Genomic DNA, 19,786 nt, shown 5'->3' on the forward strand with positions numbered 1-19,786 from the left:
GATGGTCTGAGAGACGGGGGGAGGGGGGGGGGGGGTATTTTCAGAGAGTGGGGGGAGAACGAGACGGTCATAAAGAGGGGGTAGAAGGAGATAGGCAGAAAGTGGGCTGGAGGACAAGGAGACAGAGAGGTATGAGGAGAAGGGGGAAAGGATATGTTCAGAGAGAGGGGGAAGAGGAAATGGACAGTGAGGGAGGAAGGTGTAGAAGGTAGATGGAATATGGAGATGGTAGTAGGCAGGCAGAAAATGAAGAGGGTTAGGGGAGATGGATAAAGACTTGGTGGAGGAGAAGATAGAGAGGGATGAGGAGATGGAGAGAGAGAGGGGGCAGGAGGAGATGGACGGAGAGAGGGTTACGAGCCATACCTGTATGTGGGACAATCTGCAGGTGAAAGCCTCTTTTTCTGTAATACTTTTTGCTCAGATTAAGATGACGTAGTCCCCTACTACTACATAAATTCTCATTCTGATGGATCTCTTTCTTTCTTTGTATTTTTGATCTGTATCTTACGAAATACTGACAAATTTGTGCTGTATCGTCACAATGAATTTCTCCAAAATTTCTACTCCGTTTGATAAAGTGCAGTGAGTTTAATTTTAGCCCCATCTAGTATCTGTCAAGTCCATTTTCTGTTTGTGTTCTTTCGGAAGAAAGTCCTAACAACACATATGTTGTTCTTCTGAGAAATTTATGACAATTTCCATTTCTAGTGTCACATCGAGTCCGCAGCTCGTGGTCGTGCGGTAACGTTCTCGCTTCCCACGCCCGGGTTCCCGGGTTCGATTCCCAGCGGGGTCAGGGATTTTCTCTGCCTCGTAATGACTGGGTGTTGTGTGATGTCCTTAGGTTAGTTAGGTTTAAGTAGTTCTAAGTCGTAGGGGACTGGTGACCATAGATGTTAAGTCCCATAGTGCTCAGACCCGAGAGACATTTGTCACATCGAATGTCTCTATCGTACTTCAAGTTTTATCCTATTTCCGTATTAAAATCACTCACTTTAATCTCTGCACTTTGCTGTCATATATCGTTTCCTTATGTCTGCATGGAGTTCTTCTATTTCATGATCAGAATGTGAGCTAGTGCATGGAGCTGATTAGTTTCCACGAAAGATCTTTCGCGTTTTATAAAAACAGTGCTGCTATTCTGTTTGAGGTAGCTTGAATACATCTATATTTCGATATTAATAGTTAATACAAAAGTAAAAGGAGCTTCACATTCTGGCATTTAAAAAAATTGACTGCAGGGTGAGCTCACCAAGGACGGCTTCCTGCGGCAGCCACTTGCTGACCATCAGATTTTCTGGCTGAGACGGCATGGAGTCGTTCTCCCATTTCCAGAGGACGCGCTGCGGCAGCTGCCTGAACGCCTCCAGGAAGGCCTGGATCTTCTCCACTGGCAGAGCGTTGCTTCGGACATTCGAGCCGAGACTAAAGTAGATGACACCGTGTTCGGCTCCATCGAGGAATTCCTGCATGTTCTGCAACATTCAACGTTGTTGTAATACCTGCCTGACAAGTGAATGAAGCGAGTAACGAAAAAGAATTGAAAGGAGTAAATAAGGAAATATGATGGCACTCCAACCGATAACTGGAGTTAACGGCATTGAAACAGGTGGCATGAATAGTACAGAGTGTTTATAAATGAATGTCGGCGTTTTAACGCTTTATAATTTTCTTATTATATTAAACGTACAGTTATAAATGATATGTCAAATGAAAGAGCAACTCAAACAGTTTTACCAAGAACCTTATAAATGTTCAGTGTGAGCACCTTTGTCACACGGCACACATCAAGTCTACAGCCTAGTTAGTTACTGTGCAATGTGCGTTCCGGTTGAAGTTCGGTTGTGATCATCCAAGTGATAACAACATTCGTAGATGGTATCATCAATTTGAAGATACCGGCTGCCTTTGTAAAGGGAAGAGCACAGGACGACCGAGAGTTAGTGAAGAGACCGCTGAGCGAGTGAGAGAGTCGTTCACTCGTAGTCCAAAGAAATCAGTCCGGAAGGCTAGTCGTGAATTACAAGTTCCGATGTCGACTGTTTGGAAAGTTATAATAAATCACGTACAACTACGTCCTTACCGTTTACAGTTATTACAGGCTCTAAAGCCCGCAGGCTACAGATTACGTGCCAACTTCGCAAACGAAATGTTGTTTCATGATGATGAAGATTTCTGGAGCATGTCTTCAGTGATAAATCGTCCTTTCGCCTTAGTGGACATGTTAACACTCACATTGTGCGCATCTGGGGCTCAGAAAATCCTTCCGAGGTAGTATAAATGCAACGAGATTCCCCTAAAGTGACTGTTTTTTGTGCCGTATCCCGGCGGAAAGCTTATGGGCCTTTCTTTTTTGGTGAACATACTCTGGCACTTCTTACCTTGATACACTAGAGCAATGGCTCTTCCCTCAGTTCGAAGAAGATGAGGCAGGCGATTGGTTTAACTTCACTGTACCCAAGCGCAGGATAGGCCGCAAGGGGCCCAATGACAGGGCTTACTTTGCATGGCCTCCACGTTCACCCGACCTAACGCCAAGCGATTTTTTTCCTTTGGGGCTTCATCAAGGATCGTGTGTACGTGCCTCCGCTACCAGCAGACCTCCCTGAATTAAGAAACCGGATTGAAGCAGCTGTTGCTGCAATCACTGAAGACACACTTATCAACGTTTGGGAAGAACTCGGCTACAGACTTGATGTGTGCCGTGTGACAAATGGTGCTCACATTGAACATTTATAAGGTTTTTGGTAAAACTGTTTGAGTTGCTCTTTCATTTGACATATCATTTATAACTGTAAGTTTAATGTAATAAATATTATAAAGCATTAAAACCCCGATATTCGTTTATAAACGCCCTGTATTATTGCTTTGGATTGGGGACCCTTTGATCGAACTGAGAGCTGACAGAAATATTTTACCAATAGCTAGTGTTCCGTCTGCCGAACTTAAAACCCTAAATTTAGTATCAGAATGAAAGCACTTCAAAGAAAATAATTACTCACCCTCAGGAGACATTACACACAAACCGTGAAATGCCTCATCTAGCCTAGGGAACGGCTACAGTTCGGCTAGGAAAAAAGAGACCACACGTATCTTCAGGCGTGCCCTATCTAGCAGGAATGTAAGTGTGCAGTCCCATGAACATGAATATTGTCATCTGGGGTGGAAAGTGCGTCCAGAGCAACCCCATTACGAATACTTGCTCCCTGAGAATATTGTAATAAAAATCATTGTAAAGGTTCATAGAAAACTGAATGCATGGGCCCAAGCCACGATACGAGAAGCACCCTCAAAATATCACAAAACTAGGTACGAAAAGCACGTTCAAAACATCACAAAACTATCTCTGGGCGAAGTATTCGTCCCGCACGTCTCTTTGGACTGTCGGGGCATTCGACGCCTGGCATCATTTGAAAAGATGCAAACTAGCTATTCGTCGGGCCACACTATTCGTCTGCAGTCAACTACTGTCGAGTTTCTGTGTGGTTTGCCCATTCAGACGGCGCAGCTGCAGATGCCTCTGTGAGATATGTCCGTTTTCGTTCAATCCAAGTCTAAACGTCTACTGCGTACAGTTCCCCTATCAGTGTTCACTTGGGAAGTGGTTGAGATAAAACCTGCATCCACTGACAGCAGCAGTTGTTTGTTTATGAATCCGAATGTCACTAACAATACATCACACTCATCTCCGGTCCCTGTCGGTTAGGTTTACTTTTCCGGTCCCTGTTGTTACGTCCTGTTACCTTGGCTACATCGCCATCAGCAAACAGTTGTAGATTGCTGCTCACCCTATACGACAGATTATTAATGTACGTAGAAAACAAGACCGGTTGTATCACACTTTCCTTTGGTACTCACGACGAGGTCCTCGAGTACGAACACTCGCCGTCGAGGAGAACACACTGTGTCCTATTATTAAAAAAGTTTTCGAGTGACCCACATATCTGGAAACCCATTCCGTATTCTCAGATCTTCGTTAATAGTCTACAGTGGGTCATCGTGTCACACGTGCCAAGCTTTCCAAAACCGTGCTGATTTGTGGATATGAGTTTTCTGCGTCAGCGATATTTATTGTAAACGAACTTAGAATATGTTCAAGACTTCTTCAGCATACTGCTGTTAAAGATACGCTTCTATAACTTTGGGAGTCCTTTCCTTCAAATTCTTATATACAGGAGCCTCTTGCGCTTTATCAGAGTCATTTGGGACTTTGTGCTGAGCGTTAGATGTACCCTCTTTAAAGCCGAAGTGGGATTCCCCCGGGGGTTACCAATTAATTTGTCGTCAACTCCTTGAGTTGCTTCTAACTGGCAGGGGTGCCTATTTCTGTGTCCTTCGTACGGCAGTCTGTGTGATGGTCAAACGATGGTATGTTCCTCCTGCATGAATGATGTTTTATGCACCTATTTTAAAAGTTCAGCTTTCCTTTCGCTATCTTCTGTTGCTACATCAGATTGGTCGATGACTGGCTGGATAGCAGCCTACGATCCGCTTTGTTATTTTGCTCAGGACAAGAATTTTCTAATTTTCTCGGCGAGAACCTTAGCCAAGGTATGGCGATGGAAATTTTATTCTTCGTGCATGTATCTCTTTAAAGAAGCTGGAATTTCAACTAATTTTTGCCTCTTGACATTTCCACTTTTTTTTTCTTTTTTTTAACCCTAGAGTGCAGCATTTCCCGAATTTTGTTACTGAACCACCATTAATCCACTTACTCGGCACACACTTCTCCAAAGTGCGATTTACAGTGAGTTTAAACTTTACCCACAGTTGATCTACGCCCGTCATAGTGGAAATAAATGATGTTCATTCATTGTACAAGTAGGATGCTGCAACTACTTAAATGCTCTTTCAGGCTTAAATACTCTCATTGCCCTCTTGACGGTTCTGTTAAATTTTGTGACGATAGTCGCTGCGAAGACATTATGATCACTAATCGCTGTCTCTATAACGACACTCTTGATAAGGTCGGGACTGACTGTAGCTACAGGGGCTGAAATATTTTCGTTTCGCGTGGGTTTTCGAAATAGGTAGGCTAGCAGCCTTGCTGCAGTAGTAATACCGGTTTCCGTCCTATTACCGAAGTTAAGCTCTGTCGGGCTTGGCTAACACTTGGATGGGTCACCGTCCGAGTCTGCCAAGGGCTTTTGGCAAGTGGTGTGGACTCACCCTGTGTGAGGCATCTGAGGAGCTACTTGACTTAGAAGTAGCGGCACAGGTCGCGAAAACCGACAACTGCCACGAGAGCGGTGTACTGACCACATGCCCCTCCATATCCACATCCGGTGACGCCTAAGCTCTAAGAATGGCCGCACGGGGTAGCCGCGCGGTCTAGGGCAACTTATGACGGTCCGTGCGGCTCCCTCCGTCGGAGGTTCGACCCACCCTCGGGCATGGGTGTGCGTGTCTTCCTCAACGTAAGTTAGTTTAGGCTACATTAAGTAGTGTGTAAGCTTAGGGACCGATGAACTTAGCGGTTTGGTCCCTTAAGGGGCTCCGGAACGTCCTATACTTGCAATGTTAAAATAACGCTTATAAATTACATCTTTATATAGGAAGTTGAACTTTTTACAGATTCTTTATTGGAATATGGGCTACAACTTAACACAGGGATTTTACAAAATTTTAGTTCAGTTATTAAAGATGATTTTTTTTCAATTGTAATGAAAATTCATAACTTTTTTTTGCAATTTTTTATTTATGTATTCAAAAATATACAGTTTTTTGGAAAAAGGCTATGTTAAATTATGCAGAAGGTACTGTGTAACATTTACTGAAAGTTTGAAACAAATATGTTTGGAAGATCCTTAGAAAACATGTAATTAGTATGAGAAAATAAAAGTTTTGGGAATCGAGCGACAGAGATTGGATTAACTTTTTAGTGCATTCCAGGTCCATAGGATGGATTATCTTCATCCTCTGCAAACTCCACCTCCAGCTTGCTCTTGTTCCTCTTCCTGTTTACTCTTGCTTGTATTTCTAGACTATTTACAGCCCTGTCTGCAGCCCGAAGGCGTTCCTTGTCTAAAGCAAGCATCGCTCGTTGTTGTGTTCGTAGATTTTGCTACCATTTTCTTCAGTTGCAGTTACTGCTACACTGTTCCAAAAGGTGGTCATGTATGAACACTTATCACATTTCAGTTGTATTTCACTAGCAAGTCCTACGTGCTTTATTATGGAGAGTTCCAGACCAACTTCACTACAATGAATACATCTTACACAGTTTGAAAAAATTCCTTTGAGAACCGACATATCAAATATTTCATTCACATCCGATTCCCCCATAAAACATTCATAGTTTTCACTCATTGAACCAAGTTTCTTCTGTGATGTATTTTCTTTCCCACTTTGACTGCTATGGGCAGGTGTACTTGAGAGGTTAGGTTCACTCACTTGGTTATCGTCTTTATTGTTTACAGTAATAACACATACCTTTGGCTTTCCAACATTTCTTCTTTTCTTAAAAGCCTTCAGAGCATTTCTAATAACTTTACTTTTACTCATTATTATACTTCAACAAAACAGAGACTCAAGAAACAGAATTAATTACGAATATTTTCGAGATAACGACAAAGTAAATAAACATGAAACAATCGACAATCACACCAGGTTAGCCACAACACATACTTTATCTCACATCACTAAAATGTACCTGATGAACACGGACGTTAATAATAACACCATTTGACAGCAGTTTAACAGCGCCACAGTGGGTCACGCCCATGTAGAACACATTTCAAAAAAAAATTAAAAATAGTTGCAGTCTTAGGAATTGAATAAATTATATATCTATTAAAAGGTAATAGTCTGCAGATTCAGAAAACGCAAAAAAGTAAAAATTGAACTTTTCATGATTTTGAGCCTTTCCGGAGCCCCTTAAGACCTTACCACAAATTTCCAATTTTCTGAGGATGACATGGCGGCCGGTCGGTAACGTTGGGCCTTCAAGGCCTGTTCGGACGGTGTTTTATTGCTTGTTTTCGTCGAACTAACTGCTCAAGACAGTTTCCAGAAAATGTATTGAGAACTACTTAACAAGACTGGCTCTCCGTACTAGCAGCAATGAATCCACAGAATTCCCGCTCCATGCTCGCTGAAACAACTTCATTCATGGAGTCGTCACGGGCACACACTAATGCGATAGCTCCTTTGTGTAACTCAGTCACGTCTCCCCGTCGATACGTCTTGCGCAGCTGATTCTATATAACCTAGTGGCTCATGCACGCCACATCACTGCTATGACTTACGTGAGTGGTGAACGGTCACATTGAGGCATAGTACTAACCGTCAAGCTTATTTTTTTTTTTTTTACTTTATTGTAATTTTGATACCTGATCAACCAGGTAGGCTGGCAGCAGCACAATACGCCGCTCTTCAGCCGAAGAGAGTACATGGAGATAAACAAAGAAGAGACATCACTTAGAACCGTCAACCTTATACAGAAGGGACATTATATAGTGATCTGAAGTGCAGTATGAGTCACGCGCTATATAGGGGGCGTCAGATGGCTCGAGAGCACGTAGTTTCTATGCGAGATGATAGAGGTCACTAGCTGACGGACAATGTTTGGGCTGCAGCCAAAATACCGTCAGTTTTATTTCTGGTTTTGTTTGTTTTATTTTCTAGTTGTTCATTAATTACTATTATAACTGTGTTTAGTTATGAGAATGAATGATGATGTGAATTTGAAATACTGTTTAATGCAAAGCTTTTATGTAATACAGTGGTCACGTGTGTGTTACGTATTCATCCTGGAGAATCTGTTGTAAACTATTTCATCTGTTGATAGTACTGGGGAAATGGGATAACGATTTTGGAAAAGTAATTAGTTTTATATTTGTGGATTTTCTAAAGTTATTTAAGGCAATTTACTCTTCTGATTCAGTGACAAAATTTCATTGTTTCTGTATACATACGCGGGATTGATCGGGTTTCATACCGTTTTCCGATTGGCTGTGATGTTTATGTGCCAATCAAAAATTAGCATATTCACACATTTTTTGGGGAACAAGAAACTTATTTTGTGTAGAGAGAGTAGAGTTGCGCCTTGGATCTCATAGTGATTAGATCAGCTGATATGTGCTGCACTGAAAATTATTAATATTGTGATATTTCGGTAGAAAAAGTGTTGGAGAAGTGCCGTAAAGTGTGGAAAGGAGTTAGATTTAGAGCAAAGAGTGAAATTCAGAACATTTGCTGACGTTCAAATAACTAAATTCCGCGTGGCGTGTTGCTTACTCACGAACTTGAACATTTTGTTCCGTGAGACATTAGCAACATTTGGGCGAGTAGTTCTAAAAGAAACAATTCGTCTGTAAGCTTTCTGCGAAGGATGCATCATAATTACCATAAACTGGCTACGGTTATGAATGATGCGTGCGTATGACCTGTTCAGACGTTGTACATATTACAGTAATATACTTATATGGATATGGTGTCTGTTCTTTCAGACATGTCAGAAAGAACAGACACCATATCCATATAGGTATATAGTTCTCACAATACCGGCCATGACCTTCTTCTTCTGTGCGGCTGCACACATATTCGCCGAACACTTACGGGACTTGGTAAGAATGAATGTCTTCCACGAGTAATGAGTGTGTTGGGGTGGGACACTACGAATATAGTGTGTGGACATACAAGGTGGGAATGTGGATCTCGCGGGAGGCGTGCGCGAGATAGTCCCTGCAGTCGCACTATCCTCTGTGCCCTCGGTGACTCAGATGGAAAGAGCGTCTGCCCTGTAAGCACGAGATCCTCGGTTCGAGTCCCGGTCGGGGCACACAGTTTCACCTGTCCCCGTTGATATATATCAACGCCCGTCAGCAGCTGAACGTATTAATACATTACTGGCCATTAAAATTGCTACACCAAGAAGACGTGCGACATACGCGAAATTTAACGGACAGGAAGAAGATGCTGTGATATGCAAATGATGAGCTTTTCAGAGCATTCACACAAAATGGCGCCGGTGGCGACACCTACAACATGCTGAGATAACGATAGTTTCCAACCGATTTCTCATACACAAACAGCAGTTGACCGGCGTTGCCTGGTGAAACGCTGTTGTGATGCCTCGTGTAAGGAGGAGGAATGCGTACCATCACGTTTCCGACTTTGATAAAGGTCAGATTGTAGCCTATCCCAACTGCGGTTTATCGTATCGCGTTGGTCGAGATCCAATGACTGTTTGCAGAATATGGAATCGGTGGATTCAGGCGGGTGATACGGAACGCCGTGCTGGATCCCAACGGCCTCGTATCACTAGCAGTCGAGATGACAGGCATCTTATCTGCATGGCTGTAACGGATCGTGCTGCCAAGTCTCGATACCTGAGTCAACCGATGGGGACGTTTGCAAGACAACAACCATCTGTACTAACAGATAGACGACGTTTGCAGCTGCAAGGACTATCAGCTCGGAGACCATGGCTGCGGTTATCCTTGACGCTGCATCACAGACAGGAGCGCCTTCGATGGAGTACTCAACGACGAATCTGGGTGCACGAATGGCAAAACGTCATTTTTTCGGATGTATCTAGGTTCTGTTTACAGCGTCATGATGGTCGCATCCGTGTTTGGGAACATTGCGGTGAACGCAGATTGGAAGCGTGTATTCGTCATCGCCATACTGGCGTATCACCCGGCGTGATGGCATGGGGTGCCATTGGTTACACGTCTCGGTATCTCTTGTTCTCACTGACGGTACTTTGAACAGTAGACGTTACATTTCAGATGTGTTACGACCCGTGGCTCTACCCTTCATTCGATGCCTGCGAAACCCTACATTTCAGCAGGAAAGCGCACGACCGCATGTCGCAGGCTCTGTACTGGCCTTTCTGGATACAGAAAATGTTCGACTGCTGTCCTGGCCAGCACATTCTCCAGATCTCTCACCAAATGAAAACGTCTGGTCAATGGTGGCCGAGTAACTGGCTCGTCACAATACGCCAGTCACTACTCTTGAGGAACTGTGTTATCGTGTTGAAGCTGCATTGGTAGCTGTACCTGTACACGTCATCCAAGCTCTGTTTGACTCAATGCCCAGGCGTATCAAGGCCGTTATTACGACCAGAGGTGCTTGTTCTGGGTACTGATTTCTCAGGATCTATGTACCCAAATTGCGTGAAAATGTAATCACATGTCAGTTCTAGTATAATATATTTGTCCAATGAATACTCGTTTATCATCTGCATTTCCTCTTGGTGTAGCAATTTTAATGGCCAGTCGTGAATAATTAATTTCGTTAGATTAGAGTAAGGCTTGGTAGTGAATGGTGCATGCAAGCTTACCGTAATAGAGTGAAATTCTTCACACATAAATATTTTCATTAAACTATCCCTTCTAACAAAAAAAGAATTTTAATGCGACTTGTAATTACAATGTGCGCAGCTGTATTTTTCTGTGACTTTTGCCGGCTGAGAACTGCTTGTCAGTAACTTCAAGGAGTCGTGCGTGTGACAAAAAAATTCACCATCAGGTGAGTGGAACTTTGCGATGCACCGCACCGCCGCAGCTTGGTCAGCAGGCATCACCTCTATACGATTTACAACTCTCCCAAGCTACAAATCTGCTGTATTAAAGGGAAGTATAATGGAACCATGTCACATTTATTAAGTTGGTGTGTAAGTTCGTAGCCTTTCTGTCTTGGATGTTGCTGCGGTTTTATTTATCCATTGTCAGTTTTTATTTGTAGTTCATTGTTGCTATTTGAGTTAGCATCTCCTCATTTTGTCATGTGGAGATAGTGAATGGAGATGTTAACGCTATAAAATGAAACGGCAAGTGGAGAAATCGGAAATTTCCGACATTTTTTTCTGTTTCTGTTTAGTAGTGGGGTGGCAGCAGCGGGGTATGGGGATAACGCCGTTGGATAAAGTACAGCAAGGAAATGGATTTCTCGGTTTAAGGTGGATCGGTTTAACATTAGCGACTCTCCACGTTCAGGACGACTTTCGGGATTTTATAAAAGGACTAACCCACAGTGATCATCTACATCTACATCTACACCCTTACTCCGCAAGCCACCTGACGGTGTGTGGCGGAGGGTATCTTGAGTACCTCTTTCGGTTCTCCCTTATATTCCAGTCTCGTATTGTTCGTGGAAGGAAGGATTGTCGGTATGCTTCTGTGTGGGCTCTAATCTCTCTGATTTTATCCTCATGGTCTCTTCGCGAGATATACGTAGGAGGGAGCAATATACTGCTTGACTCTTCGGTGAAGGTATGTTCTCAAAACTTTAACAAAAGCCCGTACCGAGCTACTGAGCGTCTCTCCCGCAGAGACTTCCACTGGAGTTTATCTATCATCTCCGTAACGCTTTCGCGATTACTAAATGATCCTGTAACGAAACGCGCTGCTCTCCGTTGGATCTTCTCTATCTCTTCTATCAACACTACCTGGTACGGATCCCACACTGCTGAGCAGTATTCAAGCAGTGGGCGAACAAGCGTTCTGTAACCTACTTCCTTCGTTTTCGGATTGCATTTCCTTAGGATTCTTCCAATGAATCTCAGTCTGGCATCTGCTTTACCGACGATCAACTTTATATGATCATTCCATTTTAAATCTCTCCTAATGCCTATTCCCAGACAATTTATGGAGTTAACTGCTTCCAGTTGCTGACCTGCTACATTGTAGCTAAATGATATAGGATCTTTCTTTCTATGTATTCGTAGCACATTACACTTGTTTACATTGAGATTCAATTGCCATTCCCTGCACCATGCGTCAATTCGCTGCAGATCCCCCTGCATTTCAGTACAATTTTCCATTGTTACAACCTCTCGATACACCACAGCATCATCTGCAAAAAGCCTCAGTGAACTTCCGATGTCATCCACAAGGTCATTTATGTATATTGTGAATAGCAACGGTCCTATGACACCCTCCTGCGGCACACCTGAAATCACTCTTACTTCGGAAGACTTCTCTCCATCGAGAATGACATGCTGCGTTCTGTTATCTAGGAACTCTTCAATCCAATCACACAATTGGTCTGATAGTCGATACGCTCTTACTTTGTTCATTAAACGACTGTGGGGAACTGTATCGAACGCCTTGCGGAAGTCAAGAAACACGGCATCTACCTGTGAACCCGTGTTAGTGTACAGGATAACTGGCAAATATTATGAACTGTGATCATTCCACCATCGTGCGACATTTGCATGCAATGGGGAAGGTTCAAAATCGGGAGTATGGGTACCGCATGCTCTAAGCCAACATCACACAAACCAGCGGGAAGCCATATGTTCATCTCTGCTTGCTCGTCATCTATTGGCTTGTGAACAACACAGACCGTTCCTGTACTGTATCATTACTGGTGACGAGAAATGGTGTCTTTATGCTAACGCAATGAAAAGAAAGAATAGTTGATCCGACACAAAGCAGCAACTCCCCGTATAAAAGACAATGTTATGCATCTGGTGGAAAACTGCCTCCCTTAGCTGCAACCATCACTGCTGACATTTATTGTCAACATCTGAGACGTCTTGTAGACGCAGTTCAAGAACAATGACCAGGAAGACAGCATGAAGCGATACCCCACCACAATAACACCCGGTCGCATTCCGATAGACGGACAAAAAACGCTATACAGGAGTTGTGTTCGGAAGCCATTCCACACTCACCTTACTCGTCTGATCTTGTGCCCTCAAATTTTCACCTTTCCCGCTCTCTATCAAACAACCTCCAAGAAACTTCCTTTTTGGGTGGAAATACGCTCGGAACATGGCTCGACTAGTTTTTCGCCTCAGAACGACGTGATTTCTACAGTCGCGGAATCGAAAAGTTACCCCAGCTTTGGCAGACTGTTGTAGACAGTGAAGGATACGAGGGTGAGTCAAATGAAAACCTTAAATTTGTAACAACAAATCGAAATTTCGCGCCGTTATCATGTAAGTTGGTAAGCGTGCTACAAACAGCATGCAGAATGGCCTGTAGGTGGCAGCATAGTGCTGATGCACACATACCGTAGCAGTATCAGTATAAAGATGGCCGCCCCACTTGCGACTTCCACCAAGGAAGAACAGCGTTCTGTTATTCGGTTTTTGCGTAGTGAAGGTGTGAAACCTATTGAAATTCATCGACGAATGAAGGTTCAGTACGGAGATGCATGTTTGTCACAGCAGCAAGTCTACGAATGGAGTAGGAAGTTCGCAAATGGTGTGACTTCAGTGGAAGATGCTCCTTGTCCAGGTCAGGCACAACGAGTTGTGACACAGGACATTTCATACCTAGAGCGACCACTGTCACCAGTGCATCACACACAGATCTCCTAAAAAATCATCTGCGACCTGCAACCAAATCAAAGCGACGTGGATTGCTGTCAGCAGGTGTCCTTTTGCAATACGACAATGCAAGGCCCCACACTGCCCGTACAACAGTTGCAACAATCACAGACCTGCATTTTGAGTGTCTTCCTCATCCACTATACTCACCAGACCAAGTGATTTCCATATGTTTGGACCACTCAAAGACTCAATGGGAGGAAAGAAGTTTCGTTCTGATGAAGAGGTACGCCACGCGCTGCATGATGGTTGCGCGGACTACCAAAAGAATTTTTTTCTAAAGGAATTTATGCACTTTGTAAGCGCTGGAGGACTTTCATTGAGCGTGGGAGAGATTATGTTGAAAAGTGATACAGCTTTGTACCACTTCTGCACAATAAATAATATTTTTAAAAAAGTATTTAAGGTTTTCGTTTGACTCACCCTCGTAATATATTATTGAAGACTAAAATCTATGTTATGTTCATCTGTTGTGTTTAACAAACTTACTGAAAACGCTACGAACTTATGCACTAACCGTATAATGTAATAAGACATCGTGGAAGAAGGCCTGTACGAAATTGTCGACTGCACTGCTTCTAACAAGGCAAAATGCTGAGATTTTATTACGTAGTCAAAGTAAAGCAAGAGTAGTATTAAGAACAACAGTGGCGATAGTGCTTTTACTTTAATACGGTAACCAATAACTCTCAAACTTCTCATTTCTAATACCTTATGCTACTTTATTTAAATTCTACCTCAAAGTTATTAATTATTAGATGGAAAAGTCATTGCCTTTAATATTATGTTTGTGTGGTTCATTTACGTAAGTAGGTGGAGACGCACAACCTTCATGGCCCGCAATGTAGCACTATTTCGTTAAATTCTTTTGCATGGTTTGTCAAGACTCAAGTAAATTCAATTTTGCAAGAATAGCTTCATGTTTATTTGAAAAGTTTCGTAAAGTGGTTATTCAAAAGCGCGTCGTTAAAGGTACTGCGTGTTGCATTCTGGTACTAAAAGTTAAAATTCGTTTATTAAACGATCCAGTCATTAACAGTTTACAGTTAGATGAAAAGAACTATTTTCAATATTCATCCCTTCAGGAATGGGGACTGGCGTTAGAGAGTAGAACTATTCGTTTTCAGATGCAAATGTCTTAAGGCGAGTTACTATTGAATTCTGTCTCAGCGATGGCTACTGGTCTCGTGAATTAGTACGAAACTTTAAATATGAAAAAGGTATTTTAAAGCTAACGAGTGTAAGTGAGGTGTTTAACTTGGTTTCTCAATAGAACGACACCCTACGTTTTTCACTAAACGCTACTAAAAATTGTTGTTGTGGTCTTCAGTCCTGAGACAGGTCTGATGCAGCTCTCCATGCTACTCTATCCTGTGCAAGCTTCTTCGTCTCCCAGTCCCTATCACAACCTACATCCTTCAGAATCTACTTAGTGTATTCATCTCTTGGTCTCCCCCTACGATTTTTACCCTCCACGCTGCCCTCCAGTACTAAATTGGTGATCCCTTCATGCCTCAGAACATGTCCTACCAACCGATCCCTTCTTCTGGACAAGTTGTGCCACAAACTCCTCTTCTCCCCAGTTCTATTCAATACCTCCTCATTAGTTATGTGAGCTACCCATCTAATCTTCAGCATTCTTCTGTAGCACCACATTTCAAAAGCTCCTCTTCTCTTCTTGTCTAAAGTATTTGTCGTCCATGTCTCACTTCCATACATGGCTACACTCCATACAAATACTTTCAGAAATGATTTCCTGACACTTAAATCTATACTCGATGTTAACAAATTTCTCTTCTTCGGAAAAGATATCCTTGCCATTGCCAGTCTACATTTTATATCCTATCTACTTCGACCGTCATCAGTTATTTTGCTCCCCAAATAGCAAAACTCCTTTACTACTTTAAGTGTCTCATTTCCTAATCCAATTCCCTCAGCATCACCCGATTTAATTCGACTACATTCCATTATGCTCGTTTTGCTTTTGTTGATGTTCATCTTATATCGTCCTTTCAAGACACTATCCATTCCGTTCAACTGCTCTTCCAAGTCCTTTGCTGTCTCTGAGAGAATTACAATATCATCGGCGAACCTCAAAGTTTTTATTTCTTCTCCATGGATGTTAATACCTACTCCGAATTTTTCTTTTGTTTCCTTCACTGCTTGCTAAATATACAGATTGAATAAATACGAAAAATTATGATACCCAAAATACTTCCCAAAATGGTTTACACGCGGTTATTGTTCGTGGGAAAGTTCACTTAAGGCAGAAAATATCTCAAAGTGTAAATTTATTGTTCTATGCGAGCTAGTAACGAGGTGCCATTCAAGCGAGAGTTATGTTATGGCTCTGAGCACTATGGGACTTAACTTCTAAGGTCATCAGCCCTCTAGAACTTAGAACTACTTAAACCTAACTAATCTAAGGAGATCACACACATCCATGCCCGAGGCAGGATTCGAACTTGCGACCGTAGCGGTCGCGCGGTTCCAGACTGTAGCGCCTAGAACCGCTCGGCCACCCCGGACGGCTCAAGCGAGGGTGCAGGTGCGACTAGGTACTCGTAATAGAAGATGAAAAAAGGGAACCAGAAATCCAATCAAAAGTAGAGGAAAACAGTGTCGCTGTAGGGTCAGTAATATTTTTTTTCGATGGGTGTACAAACAATATGACGCTGGAAACAGACGTCGCTATAAAGTCGCTGGAAAGTAAAATAAGCAGAAGTGTTTGGGTTTGTTGTAGGTCCGTCATAGGTGACTACAAAGGCAAATGCTCGTTACATAATCAGCTTCTTGACTGCTACTCAGCGAGAGGCCCACACGTGTGACATGAGGAAAAATCAGTAAAATAGTGAACGTCGCCGTAGCTTCGCATTGGGAGAGGAGTTGAGAAGATGTGGAAAGACCACCCTTGATCTGGAGAAGATGGTTAGCAAAGGGCCAACAAGCTTAAAGAAAATATATTTTGTTACAACTTGATTTACAGAAGCAGTATTTTTATTTTTAGATCTCTCAATAAAGGCCATTGCTCAACAATATTCGTTTCTTTCTTTTCTGGACAATTATAGAGTGCAACATAATTAAAGGATCGCTTTTTCTAAACTACGAAATGATTTTCGTTGCAGCGCATAGGTCTGAAATTTGGCTCAAAGGTGTCTCTGCAACCTCTCTCTGTAATGGTGAAAAGCGTGCGGCCCTGAAAGGTGTAGATGCAAGCGAAAAAAACGCCCGAGCCCAGAAGTTCGTGTGACCTGGGAAGTAGGTTAATTATGCCGCATTGGCACCACATGTCACCATAATACCGCCCAAAGCCACCCTGGACGTGTGCCACGGTGGTTATGTCGTCACAGCCCCTATTAGGCACATTTCACCCCTAATTTTGACGCCTCTGCGATGGATGTCAGAAACGCGGCGCGCAGTTTGGAAATCGCGCTGTTTTCTTATGAGTGGCCGAGTACACTGCAGTCCCATTGGACCAGACCTCAACCCTTTTGAGTTCCGCCCGAGCCCAATAATTGGTCACGTGTTCAGGGCGGAACCACGAGGGACCGTTCAAAACCATTAGACGAAATCCAAAGATACGTCCAAAGCAGCAATGGGAGGTTTTTTTTTTAGCTCTTCTTACGTGCTCTTCCGTGGCGTGATCATGAAGGGATGCGACATTGACATATGTATGAATACAATGGTAAAGGGTCCCTCCAAGCCCCCCCCCTCCCCCACCCCTTCTTCACCCCGTTCGGCAATACCCGCGGTGGCAGCTGACCACATTGTTGAGAATTTTAAAACGGTACCTTTAAAGAAAAAAACCTGTGAAGTAGCTCTAGGCTTCCGCAACAGCTTGATACATTCCTGATGTCACTTGCCTGATTGCAGGCCTCCAGGACTACTTCGACAGTTTTCTCTGTGATGGAACGTATTTAAAATTCTTTGTAAATGTGGGATTGTGCCACAAAGGTTGTTGCCGAAAAGCTGGGACAGTGGGGGGAGGAGAGGGGGAGGGGGCCTCAGAGGACCCTTTGGCATCATCGTATTCGCACATGTGTCAATGTCACGCACCTCCACGATCACACCACATGAGAGGTGAACTAGGAGGCATAAAAAAGCGTAAGCTAACTTTTTGCTCCTTTGGATCACGTTCAGATTTCGACTAATGACTGTGAACTGTCCCCAGTCGTGTTTTTCATCGCACCCTTTGCTACTTACGATCACGTTCAGAGTCCAACTAGCGACTTTGAACTACCCCCAGTATTTCCACACCGTGTTGTTGTTGTGGTCTTCAGTCCTGAGACTGGTTTGATGCAGCTCTCCATGCTACTCTATCCTGTGCAAGCTTCTTCATCTCCCAGTAGCTACTGCAACCTACATCCTTCTGAATCTGTTTAGTGTATTCATCTCTTGGTCTGCCTCTACGATTTTTACCCTCCACGCTGCCCTCCAATACTAAATTGGTGATCCCTTGATGCCTCAGAAGATGTCCTACCAACCGATCCCTTCTTCTAGTCAAGTTGTGCCACAAACTTCTCTTCTCCCCAGTCCTATTCAGTACTTCCTCATTAGTTATGTGATCTACCCATCTAATTTTCAGCATTCTTCAGTAGCGCCGGAGCAAGGTGGCGCAGTGGTTAGCACACTGGACTCGCATTCGGGAGGACGACGGTTCAATTCCGTCTCCAGCCATCCTGATTTAGGTTTTCCGTGATTTCCCTAAATTGTTTCAGGCAAATGCTGGGATGGTTCCTCTGAAAGGGCACGGCCGATTTCCCTAACCCGAGCTTGCGCTCCTTCTCTAATGACATCGTTGTCGACGGGACGTTAAACAACACTAACCTAAACCTTCTGTAGCACCACATTTCAAAAGCTTCTATTCTCTTCTTGTCCAAACTATTTATCGTCCATGTTTCACATCCATACATGCCAACACTCCATACAAATACTTTCAGAAATGACTTACTGACACTTAAATCTATACTCGATGTTAACAAATTGCTCTTCTTCAGAAACGCTTTCCTTGCTATTGCCAGTCTACATTTTTTATCGTCTCTACTTCGACCATCATCAGTTATTTTGCTCATCAAATAGCAAAACTCCTTTACTACTTTAAGTGTCTCATTTCCTAATCTAATTCCCTCAGCATCACCCGACTTAATTCGACTACATTCCATTATCCTCGTTTTGATTTTGTTGGTGTTCATCTTATATCCTCCATTCAAGACACTATCCACTCCGTTCAACTGCTCTTCCAAGTCCTTTGCTGTCTCTGACAGAATTACAATGTCATCGGCGAACCTCAAAGTTTTTATTTCTTCTCCATGGATTTTAATACCTACTCCGAATTTTTCTTTTGTTTCCTTCACTGCTTGCTCAATATACAGATGGAATAACATCGGGGAGAGACTACAACCCTGTCTCACTCCCTTCCCAACCACTGCTTCCCTTTCATGCCCCTCGACTCTTATGACTGCCATCTGGTTTCTGTACAAATTGAAAATAGCTTTTCGCTCCCTGTATTTTACCCCTGCCACCTTCAGAATTTGAAAGAGAGTATTCCACACCGTATACAAGAGAAAAATTGCAGTCACCCTGTACTCCAAACGGGGGATATCACATTTAGTGTGTTTACAGCCCATTGCTGTCCATTGCGAAGGGTTGAATCGCCCAGGAAGTGTCAGCAGTGTCAAATGTTGTCAAGTATGCCTTCCTCTCTCTACGAACTGTTGTTTTCGGCCGGAAATTGTGTGGGAATCAACGTCCCAAGGAAAGGGATGCTGCCATTGATGCTCTTGAAGCCACCTTCTAAAGCCTTTCCTCGTCAGTTCTGAGCGGTGATCTGTTCGAAATATTTTCCTCGGCCACTCATAAGAAAATCGTGATTTCCACGCATTCTGAACTCCATCACAGCGGTATCAACACGAGGGATGAAATGTGCGTAAGAGCATCCGTTACGACCTTCCCATCCTTTGTCACGTCCATGATGGCGTTGAGCAGAATTGTGGTGACATTTGGTGTCAGTGAGACGCAGGTAGCCACATTACGCGTCACATGGCGTTTTTTTTTTTTTTCGCCTGTGTCGGCACCTTGCTGTATGAAGCGCCGTCGACAGCGAGAATGACTTCGCAGGGCGTAACGCGTTTGCGCCAGTGAAATGGAAGGTTGTAGGCCACTTTGGGCCAAATTTAAAATTTGTGCTCTACAATGGGAAAAATTACAGGATTTCGGAAAAGCAACCCTTCAATTCTGGAGCGCCGTGTACGTATTGCTTCAGATGGAAAAGCCTCAGTTGTTGACTTCTGTAATGGTAAAACTAGCCTCCCAACTGTTCCTGATAAAGGGACCTATACGTCATGAGGGTCCAAAAAATGGAACTTTGTTTCATGAAATCCAGTGGTTCTTCCTGAGTCCAAATATGTATACATATTTTCGTGTTTAAGTGCCTTCCTAATGCAGTTGCGGCACGCGAATGGCTAGCTGTCGCATCAGTGTCTAACACAAAACGTT

General features: G+C 43.2%; 1 protein-coding gene across 1 annotated transcript in view; it reads right to left on the reverse strand.

Moving 5' to 3' along the window:
- LOC124596629 (UDP-glucosyltransferase 2-like) overlaps nt 1–19,786 on the reverse strand; it is a 96,286-nt gene that overhangs the window by 25,721 nt on the left and 50,779 nt on the right. The window contains exon 5 of the mRNA XM_047135858.1: nt 1,256–1,478. Within this exon, the coding sequence (XP_046991814.1) occupies nt 1,256–1,478 (223 nt within the window). The remainder of the gene's footprint in view (nt 1–1,255; nt 1,479–19,786) is intronic.

This window comes from Schistocerca americana, chromosome 2, assembly GCF_021461395.2.
Source record: "Schistocerca americana isolate TAMUIC-IGC-003095 chromosome 2, iqSchAmer2.1, whole genome shotgun sequence".
Lineage (NCBI taxonomy): Eukaryota > Metazoa > Arthropoda > Insecta > Orthoptera > Acrididae > Schistocerca > Schistocerca americana.